Source organism: Coregonus clupeaformis, unplaced genomic scaffold (assembly GCF_020615455.1).
Source record: "Coregonus clupeaformis isolate EN_2021a unplaced genomic scaffold, ASM2061545v1 scaf0433, whole genome shotgun sequence".
In the NCBI taxonomy this organism is placed as follows: Eukaryota; Metazoa; Chordata; class Actinopteri; order Salmoniformes; family Salmonidae; genus Coregonus; species Coregonus clupeaformis.
Genome location: NW_025533888.1, coordinates 177341 through 201258, shown reverse-complemented (window position 1 = coordinate 201258; position 23918 = coordinate 177341). Strand labels below are relative to the sequence as shown.

The window sequence follows — 23918 nt, the reverse complement described above, 5'->3', positions numbered from 1 at the left end:
AGCTTCTAGAACACACACTAACCCTGGACCACAGACACCAGCTTCTAGAACACACACTAACCCTGGACCACAGACACCAGCTTCTAGAACACACACTAACCCTGGACCTCAGGACACCAGCTTCTAGAACACACACTAACCCTGGACCACAGACACCAGCTTCTAGAACACACACTAACCCTGGACCTCAGACACCAGCTTCTAGAACACACACTAACCCTGGACTGAAGACACCAGCTTCTAGAACACACACTAACCCTGGACCACAGACACCAGCTTCTAGAACACACACCAACCCTGGACCTCAGGACACCAGCGTTCTAGAACACACACTAACCCTGGACCTCAGACACCAGCTTCTAGAACACACACTAACCCTGGACCGCAGACACCAGCTTCTAGAACACACACTAACCCTGGACCGCAGACACCAGCTTCTAGAACACACACTAACCCTGGACCGCAGACACCAGCTTCTAGAACACACACTAACCCTGGACCACAGACACCAGCTTCTAGAACACACACTAACCCTGGACCTCAGACACCAGCTTCTAGAACACACACTAACCCTGGACTGCAGACACCAGCTTCTAGAACACACACTAACCCTGGACTGCAGACACCAGCTTCTGGAACACATACTAACACTGGACCACAGACACCAGCTTCTAGAACACACACTAACCCTGGACCACAGACACCAGCTTCTAGAACACACACTAACCCTGGACTGCAGACACCAGCTTCTAGAACACACACTAACCCTGGACCACAGACACCAGCTTCTAGAACACACACTAACCCTGGACCACAGACACCAGCTTCTAGAACACACACTAACCCTGGACCTCAGGACACCAGCTTCTAGAACACACACTAACCCTGGACCACAGACACCAGCTTCTAGAACACACACTAACCCTGGACCTCAGACACCAGCTTCTAGAACACACACTAACCCTGGACTGAAGACACCAGCTTCTAGAACACACACTAACCCTGGACCACAGACACCAGCTTCTAGAACACACACTAACCCTGGACCTCAGGACACCAGCTTCTAGAACACACACTAACCCTGGACCTCAGACACCAGCTTCTAGAACACACACTAACCCTGGACCGCAGACACCAGCTTCTAGAACACACACTAACCCTGGACCACAGACACCAGCTTCTAGAACACACACTAACCCTGGACCGCAGACACCAGCTTCTAGAACACACACTAACCCTGGACCACAGACACCAGCTTCTAGAACACACACTAACCCTGGACCACAGACACCAGCTTCTAGAACACACACTAACCCTGGACCACAGACACCAGCTTCTAGAACACACACTAACCCTGGACCACAGACACCAGCTTCTAGAACACACACTAACCCTGGACCTCAGGACACCAGCTTCTAGAACACACACTAACCCTGGACTGCAGACACCAGCTTCTAGAACACACACTAACCCTGGACCACAGACACCAGCTTCTAGAACACACACTAACCCTGGACCACAGACACCAGCTTCTAGAACACACACTAACCCTGGACCTCAGGACACCAGCTTCTAGAACACACACTAACCCTGGACCTCAGGACACCAGCTTCTAGAACACACACTAACCCTGGACCTCAGACACCAGCTTCTAGAACACACACTAACCCTGGACTGAAGACACCAGCTTCTAGAACACACACTAACCCTGGACCACAGACACCAGCTTCTAGAACACACACTAACCCTGGACCTCAGGACACCAGCTTCTAGAACACACACTAACCCTGGACCTCAGACACCAGCTTCTAGAACACACACTAACCCTGGACCTCAGGACACCAGCTTCTAGAACACACACTAACCCTGGACTGCAGACACCAGCTTCTAGAACACACACTAACCCTGGACCTCAGACACCAGCTTCTAGAACACACACTAACCCTGGACCGCAGACACCAGCTTCTAGAACACACACTAACCCTGGACCGCAGACACCAGCTTCTAGAACACACACTAACCCTGGACCGCAGACACCAGCTTCTAGAACACACACTAACCCTGGACCGCAGACACCAGCTTCTAGAACACACACTAACCCTGGACCACAGACACCAGCTTCTAGAACACACACTAACCCTGGACCGCAGACACCAGCTTCTAGAACACACACCAACCCTGGACCACAGACACCAGCTTCTAGAACACACACTAACCCTGGACCACAGACACCAGCTTCTAGAACACACACTAACCCTGGACCACAGACACCAGCTTCTAGAACACACACTAACCCTGGACCTCAGGACACCAGCTTCTAGAACACACACTAACCCTGGACCACAGACACCAGCTTCTAGAACACACACTAACCCTGGACCTCAGACACCAGCTTCTAGAACACACACTAACCCTGGACTGCAGACACCAGCTTCTAGAACACACACTAACCCTGGACTGCAGACACCAGCTTCTAGAACACACACTAACCCTGGACTGCAGACACCAGCTTCTGGAACACACACTAACCCTGGACCACAGACACCAGCTTCTAGAACACACACTAACCCTGGACCACAGACACCAGCTTCTAGAACACACACTAACCCTGGACCACAGACACCAGCTTCTAGAACACACACTAACCCTGGACCACAGACACCAGCTTCTAGAACACACACTAACCCTGGACCACAGACACCAGCTTCTAGAACAGTCATGGAGACAGTGGGTTCTAAGCACTGGGCTCCAACCCTGGAATGTCACTCCCAACATTCAACATTTGTTATCTGTCTGTCTGTCTACTCTGTTTATCTAAAGAGGGGTCCTTACATCTGTACTGTGTCTGAGACTACTTAGATATCAGACCCTTGTTATATCTGTGTCTGAGACTACTTAGATATCCGGCCCTTGTTATATCTGTGTCTGAGACTACTTAGATATCAGACCCTTGTTATATCTGTGTCTGAGACTACTTAGATATCCGGCCCTTGTTATATCTGTGTCTGAGACTACTTAGATATCCGGCCCTTGTTATATCTGTGTCTGAGACTACTTAGATATCCGGCCCTTGTTATATCTGTGTCTGAGACTACTTAGATATCCGGCCCTTGTTATATCTGTGTCTGAGACTACTTAGATATCCGGCCCTTGTTATATGTGTCTGAGACTACTTAGATATCAGACCCTTGTTATATCTGTGTCTGAGACTACTTAGATACCAGACCCTTGTTATATCTGTGTCTGAGACTACTTAGATATCAGACCCTTGTTATATCTGTGTCTGAGACTACTTAGATATCAGACCCTTGTTATATCTGTGTCTGAGACTACTTAGATATCCGGCCCTTGTTATATCTGTGTCTGAGACTACTTAGATATCCGGCCCTTGTTATATCTGTGTCTGAGACTACTTAGATATCCGGCCCTTGTTATATCTGTGTCTGAGACTACTTAGATATCCGGCCCTTGTTATATCTGTGTCTGAGACTACTTAGATATCCGGCCCTTGTTATATCTGTGTCTGAGACTACTTAGATATCAGACCCTTGTTATATCTGTGTCTGAGACTACTTAGATATCAGACCCTTGTTATATCTGTGTCTGAGACTACTTAGATATCAGACCCTTGTTATATCTGTGTCTGAGACTACTTAGATATCAGACCCTTGTTATATCTGTGTCTGAGACTACTTAGATATCAGACCCTTGTTATATCTGTGTCTGAGACTACTTAGATATCCGGCCCTTGAGTGTCACGAACATCTTCTAGTAGGTTGTAAACCAAATCAAACACTATGTCAGCTATCACCAAATTGTTAATGAGAGAAACCAGGTACTGCCCTACCATTCCCAAACACTGTAGCGTAGCACACTGTCTAATGAATGTTTTAAAGTCTATGCAGGGCCGATAAGGTCCAGAATCCATTTGAAATGTCTCTCTGTCAGGGAGGTTATGAGGATGTAGTGTTGAGCTTTGAGTCATGGGTTTTGTTTCAAATAACACCCTTGGCCAGGGCTCTGGTTAAAGGTAGTGCACTAGGGAATAGGGTGCCATTTGGAACGGATCTATGCACTCCCTATCTTGCTGTTATGTCATAATGAGCACGATCTTAGCTGATGAAATCGTCTAGTACACCAGATGAAACCGCTATTTGGTCTATACTGGTTTAAATGAACCCCATTCTTTGCCATTGTAATGTTGTAATGTAAATGTTGTGGTTGTGTTGTGTGACATTCAAGCTATGTTTTGTGATCTTGTGGGACCAACACATTTATGTTTTGTGATCTTGTGGGACCAACACATTTATGTTTTGTGATCTTTTGGGACCAACACATTTATGTCTTGTGATCTTGTGGGACCAACACATTTATGTTTTGTGATCTTGTGGGACCAACACATTTATGTATTGTGATCTTGTGGGAACAACACATTTATGTCTTGTGATCTTGTGGGACCAACACATGTTTTGTGATCTTGTGGGAACAACACATTTATGTTTTGTGATCTTGTGGGAACAACACATTTATGTCTTGTGATCTTGTGGGAACAACACATTTATGGCTTGTGATCTTGTGGGAACAACACATTTATGTTTTGTGATCTTGTGGGAACAACACATTTATGTCTTGTGATCTTGTGGGAACAACACATTTATGTTTTGTGATCTTCTGGGAACAACACATTTATGTCTTGTGATCTTCTGGGAACAACACATTTCTTCAGTTATTTGACCTGTTATTGTCATGTTTGTGCCTACATGTAAACCTGAACCAATCACTGACACCTATACAGTCTATGTAGAACACTGGACATCACCTGTTACTGTTCTGGTAGTATTATTGTAATGTGTTGCTTCAGCAAGTCTGTCTGTAAAAGATGTTAAGAATAGCAATAGTCCCCAAAATAGAAATGTGAATTAATGTCATTGTGATTAAAAATGTAATAAATAAAAACATTTGAGAGTTCTACACAGATTATCTGATTTGATTTGAAATATAAATACAACTGAGTTTTGAAAAACCTATGTTAACAATTGTTTATAAATAAGTATGAATGTTATAATGAATGATGGGACACTGAAGTTGACGTCTAGCTGGTCCTGTATCATTATAATGAATGTATCACTAGTTTAATAGACAGGCCTCCTCTACATCCTGCCTTATACCACAAATACACTTGTACATAAAAAATGTAATCTAAACCACAACACATTAATTACTACTGGTCATATTCTTAATACAATTAGCATATTTACCAAAAAGCGCCATGCGACCAGTACTTCCCCCCTTTGGACACATGCGTTCAAAAAACAAAACAACAACATTGCCTGTTAAACCAAAATATTAAATTTAAAATGACAACCTTTGATAATACCTTAACTTAATTGTATCCCATAAGGTAATTCAAGGAATAGTAAAATTGACTAGCGACATGTGTCCTTCATTCAGGACTAGCTCTCTCACTCTGTCCTTGTTATGGTCCGAATCATATATAGGACTATTGCCAAATTATAAACATCTTCATAATTATCAGTATTACAAATGACCCTTAACTCGGTATAATAAACTACCTTAAAATCATCATCCTATGTCACTCGGTTTTCCAGTGATCAAATCACACTAGAAAGACAGGACAGAGGTCATTCAAACCCTTCAAAGAAGTGTTTCATTCTATAGTACACTAATCATTAACAACAGTCAAAACATTTCATACATTTTGTATTCCAATTGTACAGTAAGTCCTCATTACATTTTTTTCTCAAAAGAAATCGCGTGTTTACCCAAAACTCACTCAGAAAACAATAACTTCTGAAAATTCCATGTGTGTGCCCCTGTACGAATTATCATCTCTAACCTGTGAAAACCCCCTAAAATCAAAATAAACCCCCTATATAACCATTATAATAGGTGGGTTGTGTGTGGTTATTTGGAAAACAACAAACAAAAATGGCCTTACTTAATTTGGTAGCTCCCTCTTATGACCTAATCCGGATATCTTCATACTTATCAAACTGCCGAATGTAACTAACACCTCTTCCCAAGACCACATACACGGGAACATCTGAAAGCCCTTTTCTCCTGGAAAATAAAGTTGACCTATTGTTAACATTTACTCTTAATCATCAACAAGCATGGGGACGATAATTCCACTCTCTTCCCTTAACAAAGACCTATCATTTTACAGCGGTACAATGCTGACATCTAGTGGTCATCAACAAGCATGGGGACGATAATTCCACTCTCTTCCCTTAACTCAAATATCGTTTGTTTGAAATTAATTCCTTGTGACTACTCCAGAAGAAGATTACATAAACTCTCTCAAAAGATAAACAACCACTCAAGGTTCTTCGAGTTTACAATGAGTATTTGTAATTACCGTTTAGACTTCATTCTCTGTAATTCTCACAATGATTATTCAACCCCAAAATCGGCTCCATTTGATCCCATATCAAATTATCATGGTATCGTTACTGGATCACTTTCCAACAACATAGGAAATATCTGTTTCCCCTTAGATTGTTCCTGTCACACCTCTAAATGTAATATTTACTACGCATAAAGAATCAGTGATATTTGATCCCAGGCGTCTATTAAAAAGTTGTTTGAGACGTGATCTCCTACGTCTTCCTTAACATACATACTGAAGGGGACGTCCACCAATCCTATAAGAAATAATCCTACTCAAAACACATCAGATAATACCACATTTCATTAAGTTGACTAGACACCTTGTAATATACACCTATAACCCCTTTCCGGTACCAGTAATGTAATCATCGCAACCTGTTGCATTGATGTATTAAAATATAAACCTATTGTTTAATAAATCCAGAACCTACAAAAAATTTCTACTTCCCCATCAGCGTAATAGTCAAAACGACCTCCCATCCGTACTTCCCCATCAGCGTAATAGTCAAAACTACCTCCCATTTGCTGTTCAACGTACCAGAAACAGATTATTGTTTCTATAATTAATTAACTGTCCACATAACTCACTGGTCTTACGAAAACTACAGAATTGAATAATAATAATAAAAAATTGTCAAAGAATGTTTCCTATTCAACCATTCAGATCTGCTTCACATGACCCTTTACATCCTGATATAGCCCAGAGAGCACGACTCTCTTTCACCCGCTGACTAAATCATGGCATTAGTCAATTCTATCCACAAACCACTACTACCTAATAACATATTTGCATTCACATTACTACAAAGCATTATTTTAATACCAGTCTACTCAAACAATCCAATTCAACATTTGTCATTTCCCAATTAACCTACTTTCCTTTTAACCCAGAAAACCCTCTACAATCTCTATTCTCCTCTATCTCTGTCTTTCCATCTAACGGTACTTTAGCAGGTGACAAATTATTGTGAAGTTATAGTAAAAACAAACAAAACATCTATTCACAGGGAGGCCACTTTAATTACTATGTTATCCTATGCCTCCATGGGTTGGTTGGACAATCCCTTTCGTATAATCTAATCAATGCAACCAGTGATCCGGGTCAAACAGCATCAATGTAACAGTGTTGCTTCCGTCCCTCTCCTCGCCCCTACCTGGGCTTGAACCAGGGACCCTCTGCACACATCGACAACAGTCACCCTCGAAGCACCGTTACCCGTCGCTCCACAAAAGCCGCGGCCCTTGCAGAGCAAGGTAAAAAACTACTTCAAGGTCTCAGAGCGAGTGACGTCACCGATCGAAACGCTACTAGTTCGCACCGGTAACATACCGGTAACACACCGGTAACATTCACCTCCCTTTGACTTCCTCCTTTTCCGCAGCAACCAGTGATCCACTACACCAAACTGAACCCATTATGTCCCTTACAGCCTGCTGTAATTCAGCGAGCACCAGTCGCTATCACCCGCAGACACCTGGAAACGCTCCTATTCTTACTTGCAGACAAAAAATAAAACCCATTCTCAAACAGCGTTCTGCCTTTCCCTCTATGGTAGGGTTAAAAACTAACTTGACAACTTTAACAATCGATTGCTGCAGTAGCTTCATGTTTGGTTCAGTTGATCTATTAAGATATTGTGTCTGACCTCAACCAAAAGTTTCTATATTCCTCAGTCAATGTTGTCTTTCATACTCTGCTTCTTTCCAACACTGCTTTTTTATCCCTGGTGTTTTTTAATAGTATTTTTATTCTCTTTGCGACTTTTCGGTTACTGGCACAACGCTCTTAACCACTAAGCTACCTGCCGCCCCTGTAACCCATCATATATACAGTGGGGGAAAAAAGTATTTAGTCAGCCACCAATTGTGCAAGTTCTCCCACTTAAAAAGATGAGAGAGGCCTGTAATTTTCATCATAGGTACACGTCAACTATGACAGACAAATTGAGATTTTTTTTCTCCAGAAAATCACATTGTATGTGTAGTGTATTAAGATTATGTCTTTGTTAAATGTTTTTCATGAAGAAATGGAATGTTGGTTATGTTAGTATCAAAAGGCAATGTTTAGTATAATGTCATATACAATAGACAGGAAGTGTGTGTTGTAGACAGGGGAGACTGGTGATTGGCCAGAGGAGGGAGTTTCATTGTTTATAAATAAGGGGGTTAGGCGCGGAAGACGGCGGAACGGCCATAGCAATCTGAGGAGCCGTTCTCCGGACATCGCGAGTCTGTTACTCATGCTGAAGCTTGTGGTCTGAATAAACCTTATGATCAACGTTCAGTATGAGCAGACTCCTTTTGTTCATCAGCAATAATTGCCACCACTCACTCGATACGACATATGATTTTTAATGAATTTATTTGCAAATTATGGTGGAAAATAAGTATTTGGTCACCTACAAACAAGCAAGATTTCTGGCTCTCACAGACCTGTAACTTCTTTAAGAGGCTCCTCTGTCCTCCACTCGTTACCTGTATTAATGGCACCTGTTTGAAGTTGTTATCAGTATAAAAGACACCTGTCCACAACCTCAAACAGTCACACTCCAAACCACTATGGCCAAGACCAAAGAGCTGTCAAAGGACACCAGAAACAAAATTGTAGACCTGCACCAGGCTGGGAAGACTGAATCTGCAATAGGTAAGCAGCTTGGTTTGAAGAAATCAACTGTGGGAGCAATTATTAGGAAATGGAAGACATACAAGACCACTGATAATCTCCCCTCAATCTGGGGCTCCACGCAAGATCTCACCCCGTGGGTCAAAATGATCACAAGAATGGTGAGCAAAAATCCCAGAACCACACGGGGGACCTAGTGAATGACCTGCAGAGAGCTGGGACCAAAGTAACAAAGCCTACCATCAGTAACACACTACGCCGCCAGGGACTCAAATCCTGCAGTGCCAGACGTGTCCCCCTGCTTAAGCCAGTACATGTCCAGGCCCGTCTGAAGTTTGCTAGAGTGCATTTGGATAATCCAGAAGAGGATTGGGAGAATGTCATATGGTCAGATGAAACCAAAATAGAACTTTTTGGTAAAAACTCAACTCGTCGTGTTTGGAGGACAAAGAATGCTGAGTTGCATCCAAAGAACACCATACCTACTGTGAAGCATGGGGGTGGAAACATCATGCTTTGGAGCTGTTTTTCTGCAAAGGGACCAGGACGACTGATCCGTGTAAAGGAAAGAATGAATGGGACCATGTATCGTGAGATTTTGAGTGAAAACCTCCTTCCATCAGCAAGGGCATTGAAGATTAAACGTGGCTGGGACTTTCAGCATGACAATGATCCCAAACACACCGCCCGGGCAACGAAGGAGTGGCTTCGTAAGAAGCATTTCAAGGTCCTGGAGTGGCCTAGCCAGTCTCCAGATCTCAACCCCATAAAAAATCTTTGGAGGGAGTTGAAAGTCCGTGTTGCCCAGCGACAGCCCCAAAACATCACAGCTCTAGAGGAGATCTGCATGGAAGAATGGGCCAAAATACCAGCAACAGTGTGTGAAAACCTTGTGAAGACTTACAGAAAACGTTTGACCTGTGTCATTGCCAACAAAGGGTATATAACAAAGTATTGAGAAACTTTTGTTATTGATCAAATACTTATTTTCAATGGACAGTTCACAATGGACGATGATAGTGATACAGTGGGGGAAAAAAGTATTTAGTCAGCCACCAATTGTGCAAGTTCTCCCACTTAAAAAGATGAGAGAGGCCTGTAATTTTCATCATAGGTACACGTCAACTATGACAGACAAAATGAGAAAAGAAAATCCAGAAAATCACATTGTAGGATTTTTAATGAATTTATTTGCAAATTATGGTGGAAAATAAGTATTTGGGGTACTGTCACGCCCTGGCTCTGGGGACTCTTATATGTTGAGCCAGGGTGTGTAGGGTCTATGTTTTGTGTTCTATGTTCAGTTTCTAGTTCATGTGTTTTCTAGGTTGGCCGGGGTGGTTAGAGGACTTCACGTTTCGTTTGGTTGTTTTCTATTTTGTATTGTGTTGCCAGTACACTATTAAAAAGATGTACGCATATCACGCTGCGCCTTGGTCCAATCATTATGACGATCGTGACAGAGGTTTTCACTCAAAATCTCACGATACATGGCCCCATTCATTCTTTCCTTTACACGGATCAGTCGTCCTGATCCCTTTGCAGAAAAACAGCCCCAAAGCATGATGTTTCCACCCCCATGCTTCACAGTAGGTATGGTGTTCTTTGGATGCAACTCAGCATTCTTTGTCTTCCAAACACGACGAGTTGAGTTTTTACCAAAAAGTTCTATTTTGGTTTCATCTGACCATATGACATTCTCCCAATCCTCTTCTGGATCATCCAAATGCACTCTAGCAAACTTCAGACGGGCCTGGACATGTACTGGCTTAAGCAGGGGGACACGTCTGGCACTGCAGGATTTGAGTCTCTGGCGGCGTAGTGTGTTACTGATGGTAGGCTTTGTTACTTTGGTCCCAGCTCTCTGCAGGTCATTCACTAGGTCCCCCCGTGTGGTTCTGGGATTTTTGTGATCAATTTGACCCCACGGGGTGAGATCTTGCGTGGAGCCCCAGATTGAGGGAGATTATCAGTGGTCTTGTATGTCTTCCATTTCCTAATAATTGCTCCCACAGTTGATTTCTTCAAACCAAGCTGCTTACCTATTGCAGATTCAGTCTTCCCAGCCTGGTACAGGTCTACAATTTTGTTTCTGGTGTCCTTTGACAGCTCTTTGGTCTTGGCCATAGTGGAGTTTGGAGTGTGACTGTTTGAGGTTGTGGACAGGTGTCTTTTATACTGATAACAAGTTCAAACAGGTGCCATTAATACAGGTAACGAGTGGAGGACAGAGGAGCCTCTTAAAGAAGAAGTTACAGGTCTGTGAGAGCCAGAAATCTTGCTTGTTTGTAGGTGACCAAATACTTATTTTCCACCATAATTTGCAAATAAATTCATAAAAAATCCTACAATGTGATTTTCTGGATTTTTTCTCTCTCAATTTGTCTGTCATAGTTGACGTGTACCTATGATGAAAATTACAGGCCTCTCTCATCTTTTTAAGTGGGAGAACTTGCACAATTGGTGGCTGACTAAATACTTTTTTTGGTCAGAGGGCCTACTCCCTCTGACCAACAGAAACACAAACAATTATCACCAGACCACTTCTGGTTACCTTCACCGATTCCACAGCACCCAACTCTGTTTTCACCCACCCTGAAACCACAAATGGATCAGCCAAAAGACAAGGGTCCACTTTTTCCAAAAACTTCACTCCTACTGTCACAGACTCATCTTTATCCTGACCCTCGGTGCTAGCCTCGGGCTCCTAGTACTTCACCACACCTACCACCTCCGATACTTCACCACACCTACCACCTCTGATACTTCACCACACCTACCACCCCCGATACTTCACCACACCTACCACCTCCGATACTTCACCACACCTACCACCCCCGATACTTCACCACACCTACCACCTCCGATACTTCACCACACCTACCACCTCCGATACTTCACCACACCTACCACCTCCGATACTTCACCACACCTACCACCTCCGATACTTCACCACACCTACCACCTCCGATACTTCACCACACCTACCACCTCCGATACTTCACCACACCTACCACCTCCGATACTTCACCACACCTACCACCTCCGATACTTCACCACACCTACCACCTCCGATACTTCACCACACCTACCACCTCCGATACTTCACCACACCTACCACCTCCGATACTTCACCACACCTACCACCTCCGATACTTCACCACACCTACCACCCCCGATACTTCACCACACCTACCACCTCCGATACTTCACCACACCTACCACCTCCGATACTTCACCACACCTACCACCTCCGATACTTCACCACACCTACCACCTCCGATACTTCGCCCTCATTCTCTTCCATTTCTCCTCCTGTCTTCAGCTCACTCTGTTTACACTTTCTACCATTCTTCTTTAACAAACCATCCCCCCCATTTTTTACCGACTCAAGCTCCCCCTCTTCCTCTCTCTCTCTCTTAGACCTCCTCTGCCCCTCCATTCCTCCTCCGTATTCCAAGTATAACTCTCCTTCTGATAGTACTGCACTTCTTCTGACATACATCTAGTTCTTGCCTTGTCTAGGGACGCCATTTAACCGGCTGTCACAATCTCCGTAGCTCTCCACCTCCCCAGGCAAGCCTCGCTGTGGATTAGTGTTTTAATCGCAGTTCCATATCTACACGGGATTGGCCAGGACAGCGGTGGCGGGGCGGAGTTAGTGGTATTCTGGAATACAGTTTACTACGCCCATCTGGAATCCTACATGTAGGGTTGCCATGTTTGTTATTTTCAGCCAAATTGGGCTGCTTTGAAAACGATGTTGCGGTTGAAAACGTATTGGTTGCCGGTTTTTGGGCTACTAAATTGCACCGCGGCCTCCATGGCATTTATCTTAACAAATATATATTTCACTGTGACCTGCTGCTGACTGTCAGGCAGTGAGGCAGGCTGTTGATGAGTGAGTGAGTTGTGGGGAGGAGGACCGGAGGAGGACCGGAGGAGGACCGGAGGAGGACCGGAGGAGTGTGTGTGTGTGTGTGTTGAGATAGCACTACAGTTATTGTCTGAGTGACATGAGCGAGAGCAGCACGCCACGCCATCTTGTTACCAGTTGTAGGTCGGCTATTTAACTTGTCATAATGCACAAGTGGAAATTTGAAAGGGAAGTTAGGGAACTCCCTCCCGTGCGTCTGTTATGGGGAAAAGTACTCAATGAAATTGACATAAATTGTGGAGAATGATAGATTTGCATCTGTTGGCCATCAAGTAGCCTATTCATTTATATGCCATTGTAGGCTACTGTAGGCTACCATTTGATACATATGTCGATGTTGAAATGACTATATCACTGGAGTCATTGCAAATCAATTTGTGCCACTTGTGTAGCCTACCTGGAGCTGGCAAACCAATTAAATAAATAGCCTATAACTTCAGTGTATTGTTGTTGTTACCTTGTGTTATTATGCAATAAGGCTATTGATTGCCATGTTTAGTTAATTAAATAGGCAGTTATCAAACTCTATCACAGATTGACAGTAACAATCAGTCAGATTAGGCTACAGGAAAAAAATCAAAAAAACTATGGCTGTTGTTGACAAGCACATTCGGTTCATATAGATATTATTCATATTTAATTCAGTGATTGAAATTATGACCACATTCTCAGTAGCCTATTCCAGCAGGCTATTGGGAAACACAAGCACTTCGAATTGCGAAATCGCCTCGCTATTCATGTTGAATAAATTAGTCTGTTAATTTGAATTTAAGCAAGGTGCTAAATCGTTCAGTTTACATAATGCCTACATCTTGTCTAGGCTACTGTAGACTATATGAAATAAGATGTAGGACTATCAGGAGCTATAGGCTACCTGCCTTTATCTAAGCAAACTATGGCAACATTTAATTAGAGTCATAAACCCAAATTTGAGTCTGTAGCCTGTGTCTATTGAAATGACAAGTCAATCTCTTAAATGGACCATTTATAACGGTTTATAGTCTTAACATCTGGCACATAATAACAGCACAATTGCCAGAAAATAGCCTAACACTAGTTTTTTATGTTCATCCAAGTGTTTCTTGCTCAGAGATTTCGAGATCCTCTGTCCAACTTTCATCACTCAAACTCTCCTGTCGGATTTATCTATAGTTATGCACAAAGGGGATTTATTTACAATTATAAACTGGGTTCGAGCCATGAATGCTGATTGGCCTAAAGCCATACTATATCAGACCATATACCATGGGTATGACAAAAAAGTATTTTCCATTGGTAACCAGTTTATAATAGCAATAAGGCAGCCTGTTTTTTTTTGGTATATGGCCAATATACCACAGCCAAGGGCTGTATCCAGGCACTCCACGTTGTGTCATGCTAAGAAGAGCCCTCAGCACCATACCACCGTGTGCCTTACTGCTTACTCACAGCAGTCAAATGAGTTAAATTAACATCCATTAATAGGAAATTATCTGGCCAGTTTAATAAGGGACAGTTATCTTTTCTCTTGCGACATATTCAAATTAGTTTATTTTGATAAAAACCGAATTTTGCGTCCATCGTAGTTACAAGTTACGTCGATATTCCTTCTTAATTGGCTCGGTAACATTATGGGAAAAAAATTGTTTATTGTATAAATGTGGAAACTCCTCTCTTGCTGTAGGAAAAACAAATGGGCTCGTTTCAGTCCTTTTGGGCGGGTTTTTGGGTGTTCACTGGAAACAAATGTTTTTAACCTGGCAACCCTGCCTACATCGGCGAACAGCGTAGTGATGTGGAGCGTGCGTCTATCGAAGAGGTGTCGAATAAAATACACGAAAATAACACTACTACTATACCTCAGCTTCGGTGCCAAATCATTTTAAGGTAAGATATATTGCCTTTGAGTGTAAATGCAAACGTTTTCCACGCCGCCGGTATTCGTTTAGACAAAATAACTGGGTGTGATGTGATTTAAAAGGAAAGGATCAGATGTGGATGGGAAATATTGCCCCTTACGTTAGTATCACAGCTACCATTTAAGACTGACGCAATCTACTGTAAACCTGTGGTCTGATGCATTCATGCACAATGTGGCCTCCATGTTGAAAATATAGTCTTTGTTATAATGGTGGGTTTTCACTGGAGCCGTGATGAGGTTACATTAGTTCATTGGTGGCATAGACGTGATCCACCGCAGAAAATGGTGTCGACGCTTTTATACTGCATGGGCCATCTATCAGACAACCCTTTCATCCATTCAATTCTATGAAATGTCGTTTTCTAGGCCTATATACATTTGCAATGGTATTGTCAATGTGCATATAAATCGAGACGAAAAATAAATGTATTCAAATAAATATTGCAGTAACGAAGTGTAAACTAACCACAGCGCTAATACTGTATGCATTACAGTGGCAGAAATATAATTTAACATTCTCTGGCTATTTCTTTCTTTTGTAGAATTCTGTCAGTGCTTTCTTTCAGAGAATACCTGCTCTCACACAGAATGGACACGTAGTCTGCACTGTTTCCCAAGTGATCATTAGTCCCATCCCCAGTCAGGAGGTAAGGCTATAGAGAGGTGTCCCATCCCCAGTCAGGAGGTAAGGCTCTAGAGAGGTGTCCCAGGCCAGTCAGGAGGTAAGGCTATAGAGAGGTGTCCCAGGCCAGTCAGGAGGTAAGGCTCTAGAGAGGTGTCCCATCCCCAGTCAGGAGGTAAGGCTCTAGAGAGGTGTCCCAGGCCAGTCAGGAGGTAAGGCTCTAGAGAGGTGTCCCAGGCCAGTCAGGAGGTAAGGCTCTAGAGAGGTGTCCCAGGCCAGTCAGGAGGTAAGGCTCTAGAGAGGTGTCCCAGGCCAGTCAGGAGGTAAGGCTCTAGAGAGGTGTCCCAGGCCAGTCAGGAGGTAAGGCTCTAGAGAGGTGTCCCAGGCCAGTCAGGAGGTAAGGCTCTAGAGAGGTGTCCCAGGCCAGTCAGGAGGTAAGGCTCTAGAGAGGTGTCCCATCCCCAGTCAGGAGGTAAGGCTCTAGAGAGGTGTCCCATCCCCAGTCAGGAGGTAAGGCTCTAGAGAGGTGTCCCAGGCCAGTCAGGAGGTAAGGCTCTAGAGAGGTGTCCCAGGCCAGTCAGGAGGTAAGGCTCTAGAGAGGTGTCCCAGGCCAGTCAGGAGGTAAGGCTCTAGAGAGGTGTCCCAGGCCAGTCAGGAGGTAAGGCTCTAGAGAGGTGTCCCAGGCCAGTCAGGAGGTAAGGCTCTAGAGAGGTGTCCCAGGCCAGTCAGGAGGTAAGGCTCTAGAGAGGTGTCCCAGGCCAGTCAGGAGGTAAGGCTCTAGAGAGGTGTCCCATCCCCAGTCAGGAGGTAAGGCTCTAGAGAGGTGTCCCATCCCCAGTCAGGAGGTAAGGCTCTGAGAGGTGTCCCATCCCCAGTCAGGAGGTAAGGCTCTAGAGAGGTGTCCCAGGCCAGTCAGGAGGTAAGGCTCTCAGAGAGGTGTCCCAGGCCAGTCAGGAGGTAAGGCTCTAGAGAGGTGTCCCAGGCCAGTCAGGAGGTAAGGCTCTAGAGAGGTGTCCCAGGCCAGTCAGGAGGTAAGGCTCTAGAGAGGTGTCCCAGGCCAGTCAGGAGGTAAGGCTCTAGAGAGGTGTCCCAGGCCAGTCAGGAGGTAAGGCTCTAGAGAGGTGTCCCAGGCCAGTCAGGAGGTAAGGCTCTAGAGAGGTGTCCCAGGCCAGTCAGGAGGTAAGGCTCTAGAGAGGTGTCCCAGGCCAGTCAGGAGGTAAGGCTCTAGAGAGGTGTCCCATCCCCAGTCAGGAGGTAAGGCTCTAGAGAGGTGTCCCATCCCCAGTCAGGAGGTAAGGCTCTAGAGAGGTGTCCCAGGCCAGTCAGGAGGTAAGGCTATAGAGAGGTGTCCCATCCCCAGTCAGGAGGTAAGGCTCTAGAGAGGTGTCCCAGGCCAGTCAGGAGGTAAGGCTCTAGAGAGGTGTCCCATCCCCAGTCAGGAGGTAAGGCTCTAGAGAGGTGTCCCATCCCCAGTCAGGAGGTAAGGCTCTAGAGAGGTGTCCCATCCCCAGTCAGGAGGTAAGGCTCTAGAGAGGTGTCCCAGGCCAGTCAGGAGGTAAGGCTCTAGAGAGGTGTCCCAGGCCAGTCAGGAGGTAAGGCTCTAGAGAGGTGTCCCAGGCCAGTCAGGAGGTAAGGCTCTCAGAGAGGTGTCCCAGGCCAGTCAGGAGGTAAGGCTCTAGAGAGGTGTCCCAGGCCAGTCAGGAGGTAAGGCTCTCAGAGAGGTGTCCCAGGCCAGTCAGGAGGTAAGGCTCTAGAGAGGTGTCCCATCCCCAGTCAGGAGGTAAGGCTCTAGAGAGGTGTCCCAGGCCAGTCAGGAGGTAAGGCTCTAGAGAGGTGTCCCAGGCCAGTCAGGAGGTAAGGCTCTAGAGAGGTGTCCCAGGCCAGTCAGGAGGTAAGGCTCTAGAGAGGTGTCCCATCCCCAGTCAGGAGGTAAGGCTCTAGAGAGGTGTCCCATCCCCAGTCAGGAGGTAAGGCTCTAGAGAGGTGTCCCATCCCCAGTCAGGAGGTAAGGCTCTAGAGAGGTGTCCCAGGCCAGTCAGGAGGTAAGGCTCTAGAGAGGTGTCCCATCCCCAGTCAGGAGGTAAGGCTCTAGAGAGGTGTCCCAGGCCAGTCAGGAGGTAAGGCTCTAGAGAGGTGTCCCAGGCCAGTCAGGAGGTAAGGCTCTAGAGAGGTGTCCCATCCCCAGTCAGGAGGTAAGGCTCTAGAGAGGTGTCCCAGGCCAGTCAGGAGGTAAGGCTCTAGAGAGGTGTCCCATCCCCAGTCAGGAGGTAAGGCTCTAGAGAGGTGTCCCATCCCCAGTCAGGAGGTAAGGCTCTAGAGAGGTGTCCCAGGCCAGTCAGGAGGTAAGGCTCTAGAGAGGTGTCCCATCCCCAGTCAGGAGGTAAGGCTCTAGAGAGGTGTCCCATCCCCAGTCAGGAGGTAAGGCTCTAGAGAGGTGTCCCATCCCCAGTCAGGAGGTAAGGCTCTAGAGAGGTGTCCCAGGCCAGTCAGGAGGTAAGGCTCTAGAGAGGTGTCCCATCCCCAGTCAGGAGGTAAGGCTCTAGAGAGGTGTCCCAGGCCAGTCAGGAGGTAAGGCTCTAGAGAGGTGTCCCAGGCCAGTCAGGAGGTAAGGCTCTCAGAGAGGTGTCCCAGGCCAGTCAGGAGGTAAGGCTCTAGAGAGGTGTCCCAGGCCAGTCAGGAGGTAAGGCTCTAGAGAGGTGTCCCAGGCCAGTCAGGGAGGTAAGGCTCTAGAGAGGTGTCCCAGGCCAGTCAGGAGGTAAGGCTCTAGAGAGGTGTCCCAGGCCAGTCAGGAGGTAAGGCTCTAGAGAGGTGTCCCAGGCCAGTCAGGAGGTAAGGCTCTAGAGAGGTGTCCCAGGCCAGTCAGGAGGTAAGGCTCTAGAGAGGTGTCCCAGGCCAGTCAGGAGGTAAGGCTCTAGAGAGGTGTCCCATCCCCAGTCAGGAGGTAAGGCTCTAGAGAGGTGTCCCATCCCCAGTCAGGAGGTAAGGCTCTAGAGAGGTGTCCCAGGCCAGTCAGGAGGTAAGGCTCTAGAGAGGTGTCCCATCCCCAGTCAAGAGGTAAGGCTCTAGAGAGGTGTCCCAGGCCAGTCAGGAGGTAAGGCTCTAGAGAGGTGTCCCAGGCCAGTCAGGAGGTAAGGCTCTAGAGAGGTGTCCCAGGCCAGTCAGGAGGTAAGGCTCTAGAGAGGTGTCCCATCCCCAGTCAGGAGGTAAGGCTCTAGAGAGGTGTCCCAGGCCAGTCAGGAGGTAAGGCTCTAGAGAGGTGTCCCAGGCCAGTCAGGAGGTAAGGCTCTAGAGAGGTGTCCCAGGCCAGTCAGGAGGTAAGGCTCTAGAGAGGTGTCCCATCCCCAGTCAGGAGGTAAGGCTCTAGAGAGGTGTCCCATCCCCAGTCAGGAGGTAAGGCTCTAGAGAGGTGTCCCAGGCCAGTCAGGAGGTAAGGCTCTAGAGAGGTGTCCCAGGCCAGTCAGGAGGTAAGGCTCTAGAGAGGTGTCCCAGGCCAGTCAGGAGGTAAGGCTCTAGAGAGGTGTCCCAGGCCAGTCAGGAGGTAAGGCTCTAGAGAGGTGTCCCAGGCCAGTCAGGAGGTAAGGCTCTAGAGAGGTGTCCCAGGCCAGTCAGGAGGTAAGGCTCTAGAGAGGTGTCCCATCCCCAGTCAGGAGGTAAGGCTCTAGAGAGGTGTCCCAGGCCAGTCAGGAGGTAAGGCTCTAGAGAGGTGTCCCATCCCCAGTCAGGAGGTAAGGCTCTAGAGAGGTGTCCCATCCCCAGTCAGGAGGTAAGGCTCTAGAGAGGTGTCCCAGGCAGGTCAGGTGTGAGTCAGTATGTTTTCTTGACTTCCATTATCCTCCTGGTGTCGCTGAATCTCCTCTCTACTTCCGTTTGCTCCTCAGTTCATGCTCCTTGGTTGAAGAGCGAGGTAGCGGCAGTGATCCTTTCCCTTAGTCAGTCAGTATGGCCCAGGCGGAGCCCCAGCCCAGTGGAGATAGCAGCCCCCAGCTCATCTCCCTCCAGTCGGAGAGGTCAGAGGCATCAGGGAACCATGTAGAGGTGGGCCCCGCCAACCGGAGGAAGAGGAGGAGGAAGGAGCCCAGACCTGAGTCCATCATTGTGTATCGCTCAGACAATGAGAGGGGGCCCGGGGAGGAGCAGGGTGGAGAGGAGGGAGTGGCCGACAGGAGCACAGAGGAGGGGGCCAAGTTCCTCACCACACCCACCGGCGAAGGTGAGACACCAGAGTCGATTTGCTGTATCCCAATGGCACCCTACTTTAGACTAGGGCCCAAATAGCTCTGGTCAAAGGTAGTGCACTGTAGGGACCAGGCTGTAACTTGGGATGCAGAATGTATTCATGAAAGCTGCTGCTAATAAATGATTGAACATATTTAGATGTCATAGATATGTCAGTTCTTCTACAGAAAATGCTGACTGACTAATGGGGCTTTCTCAATCTAACCTGCCACATCTTATACAATTTATCCACATTAAAATACACCTGTCATTGGGTTGTTTCCATAACATACCAGATATCTGACATGTCTTTCCCACTACAGTATGTTTAGCTGTCTCTTCCCTCTAAAAGCAAGCCTCGCCTACTTCTATGCAAAGAAGAATCATTCTGAAATGTATTTAGTGAACTGTGCTGTGTATGTTTTTGTCTTCTGTCTTAATAGTATTGTTGTTGTTGTGTATCTCCAGGAGGCTGGAGCTTACTAGTGTCATAATGTTGTTGTTGTGTATCTCCAGGAGGCTGGAGCTTACTAGTGTCATAATGTTGTTGTTGTGTATCTCCAGGAGGCTGGAGCTTACTAGTGTCATAATGTTGTTGTTGTTGTGTATCTCCAGGAGGCTGGAGCTTACTAGTGTCATAATGTTGTTGTTGTGTATCTCCAGGAGGCTGGAGCTTACTAGTGTCATAATGTTGTTGTTGTGTATCTCCAGGAGGCTGGAGCTTACTAGTGTCATAATGTTGTTGTTGTGTATCTCCAGGAGGCTGGAGCTTACTAGTGTCATAATGTTGTTGCTGTGTATCTCCAGGAGGCTGGAGCTTACTAGTGTCATAATGTTGTTGTTGTGTATCTCCAGGAGGCTGGAGCTTACTAGTGTCATAATGTTGTTGCTGTGTATCTCCAGGAGGCTGGAGTGACAGGAGCATGCCCCCAGACAGCCGCTATGTGACCCTGACCGGCACCATCACCAGGGGGAAGAAGAAGGGTCAGCTGGTGGACATCCACGTTACTCTAACAGAGAGAGAACTCCGGGACATGACCCTCTCTAAAGAACGTCTGGACGCTGAGTGTGAGGGGGGCCAGGGCTCCAAGCGTACCTTTGGCTTGGGGTTCTGCCAGGGCCCCCATGTGATCCTCTGGAGCCTATCGTGTGCCCCCGTAGTCTTCCTCCTCGCCTTCATCACGTCGTTCTACTATGGAACGCTCACCTGGTACAACGTGTTCCTGGTCTACAACGAGGAGAGAACATTCTGGCACAAGATCACCATCTGCCCCTTCCTCATCATCTTCTACCCCATGCTGATCATGCCCATGGCCCTGGCCCTGGCGCTGTACTGCGCCCTGGCGCAGGTCTCCTGGGCCTTTAGTGAGTGGTGGCTGTCTGTCCGGGACCTGGAGAAGGGGTTCTGTGGCTGGGCCTGTGGGAAGCTGGGGATGGAGGACTGTTCTCCATATAGTATCGTGGAGCTGCTGGACTCGGACAACTTCTCAGGGAGCATGCAGGGGAATAACAAGGCCCCCAGCGAAGACGCACAGACTTCCTCTGTGTGAGACTGGGTTGTATTCACTGGGAAGCAAACAGCGATGGACTACCTGAACTTATCCATTAACAAACACTTTAGTTTGACTTTGCACAACATCTTGCAATGGTGTACACACTAATGAGTATGACCCTGGACTGGCATCATGGACACACACAAACTGGCAAGGTTGTCATACTTCCACATTTTTTAAACCAGCAAAAGCTGGTTATTGGTTTAACTTCCACTTCTTACTAATTTATCTAACCTCGCATTCTGACTGGTTGTTATTGAAGTGAGCTCTGAGTTTACTGTTCCAATCACTATGTTGTTATGTTTTTAAATGTTCTTATTTATTTGAATATGTCAACCACTAGCTAGTTTAGTTCTAAGTGTTGTAAATTGATGTTTTGTACCATAGCGTAGGACGGGTGCTGTTAAAAAGATGTTTAAATTAAATATACTGTAATGACCGCAGGCATGTAACATGAGGGTCGCTACAATGCTGCCTGAAGTTGACCTTGTACCGCACAGAGGATCAAACACAAGACATATCTATCTAACATATTGATAGATTTCCGTTGGATAAATGTTGCACTGAAATCTTCGATAGGACAGGCAGGAAGTTACCTTTATATCTAATGTGCTGTACCCGCATGAAGTAATACTTTACATTTCTCTCTTTCGGGTTGAAGAGATTACATTTTAAACTGTGGCGAGGTTGAAGGAACACTGGGGCCAGTCATTCAGCAGACAAGAATGTAGAATTAAGATTTGAAGGATCTGAAAGGATTTTGGTCAGTACCTCTGTTCTCTATATAAAGGTTCATCTGTGTGTGTTGTTCAATCACTCTTCACATCATGTTTGTTGCTCACCGTGAGAGGAAATTTATGGAAATAAAACCTGAATGATTTTCACAGTTCAACAGTGGGGTAATTTTGTCATGCTCGTTTTAAAGTTCTATCTCTATGATTATTAGGTACACTACATTACCAAAAGTATGTGGACACCTGCTCGTTTAACATCTCATTCCAAAATCTTGGGCATTAATATGGAGTTGGTCCCCCCCTTTGCTGCTATAACAGCCTCCACTCTTCTGGGAAGGCTTTCCACTAGATGTTGGAACATTACTGCAGGGACTTGCTTCCATTCAGCCACAAAAGCATTAGTGAGGTCGGGCACTGATGTTGATTGATTAGGCCCGGCTCGCAGTCGGCGTTCCAATTCATCCCAAAGGTGTTTGATGGGGTTGAGGTCAGGGCTCTGTGAAGGCCAGTCATGTTCTTTCACACCGATCTCGACAAACCATTTCTGTATGGACCTCGCTTTGTGCACGGGGGCATTGTCATGCTGAAACAGGAAAGGGCCTTCCCCAAACTGTTGCTACAAAGTTGGAAGCACAGAATCGTCTAGAATGTCATTGTATGTTGTAGCGTTAAGATTTCCCTTCACTGGAACTAAGGGGCCTAGCCCGAACCATGAAAAACAGCCCCAGACCATTACTCCTCATCCACCAAACTTTAGAGTTGGCACTATGCATTGGGGCTGGTAGCGTTCTTCTGGCATCCGCCAAACCCAGATTTGTCTGTCGGACTGCCAGATGGTGAAGCGTGATTCATCACTCCAGAGAATGTGTTTTCACTGCTCTAGAGTCCAATGGCGGCGAGCTTTACACCACTCCAGCTGATGCTTGGCATTGCTCATGGTGATCTTAGGCTTGTGTGCGGCTGCTCGGCCATGGAAACCCATTTCATGAAGCTCCTGACGAACAGTTATTGTGCTGACGTTGCTTCCAGTGGCAGTTTGGAACTCGGTAGTGAGTGTTGCAACCAAGAACAGACAATTTTTACGATCGTTTTTTATATTTATTTTTTTATTATCTTGCCTTTCCAAAGTTTTTGAATCCCAACTGTTGCTATGAACTTTTGAAACTTTTTTTTTTGGGGGGTTGGTAGATCAGCTTAATATTGCAGATAGATTGTAACTTCCATCAATGTAATTGTCTGCATCATTTCCAATCCCCCATCTTTATATATATATACTCCCCTTTATTACTTTTCAACCCCGCCATCCTTTCCCTACTTGGGGTAAATTAGTGAACAACAATGCCCAGGCCTCTACTTCCAGCTTATACTTACTATCTATCTACACCTTATGGACACAGTCAATTTTACAATAATTCTATTTTATTTGTTTTTTCTCCTGAACTTCCTCAACCTCTCCGATCATTTTCATGATGTCCATCCGGTGTGCTTCTAAATACCATATCTTTCTAACTGTGCTCTTTCCCAAAAGCTCCCAACATACAACCTATATACTTATTATGGACACAGTATGTTTTACATTAGTTGTCTTGTTATTAGTTGTTGTTATTTGTTATTAGTCCCATCCTTCAACTCCATTCAACACCTCCCATCTATCTCTTAACACCATCCATATAGGATTTCTATTTGCCATATATATTTCAACCGTACTGTGATGTTTTACAAAAGTTCTGAACCTTTCTATTCTCATTGTTTCTATAGATTGTGAATTAAAAATAAACATTTTTGCTAAAAGTATTATTATATTACTGATCGATTGACTATGACTTTTCAGATCACCCAGTAGTGCTATCTGCAGGGTTAGCTCCAGGTAAATATTGCAATCCTTCAGCCATTCCTGGACCTGTGTCCAAAAACAAGCTACAA

General features: G+C 45.8%; 1 protein-coding gene and 1 long non-coding RNA gene across 20 annotated transcripts; both read left to right on the top strand.

Moving 5' to 3' along the window:
• The first annotated feature begins 2614 nt into the window (after positions 1-2614).
• On the top strand, positions 2615-4818 carry LOC123484743. The gene is made up of 3 exons (XR_006658666.1): positions 2615-2715; positions 3871-3876; positions 4805-4818. It is a non-coding gene; the product is annotated as an uncharacterized LOC123484743 (long non-coding RNA).
• A 9907-nt stretch (positions 4819-14725) lies between these two features.
• Positions 14726-22150, top strand: tmem169b (transmembrane protein 169b). Of its 19 annotated transcripts, none has more exons than XR_006658669.1 (7): positions 15537-15572; positions 15610-16316; positions 16430-16801; positions 16839-17122; positions 17274-18061; positions 18397-18488; positions 18526-18542. XR_006658669.1 is itself a non-coding variant. In XM_045215382.1 (5 exons), exons 4-5 carry the CDS (start codon positions 19433-19435, stop codon positions 21256-21258), a joined length of 918 nt encoding a protein of 305 aa, XP_045071317.1. In that variant the 5' UTR covers positions 15537-15572; positions 15610-16316; positions 16430-16822; positions 19372-19432; the 3' UTR covers positions 21259-22150. The 19 variants fall into 19 exon arrangements, 13 of the variants coding, with proteins under 13 accessions (XP_045071318.1, XP_045071319.1, XP_045071317.1 ...); XR_006658672.1 differs by having other exon boundaries at positions 17274-17889; positions 17966-18061; positions 18397-18541; XR_006658671.1 differs by having other exon boundaries at positions 17274-17949; positions 17987-18061; positions 18397-18541.
• The last annotated feature ends 1768 nt before the right edge of the window (positions 22151-23918 follow it).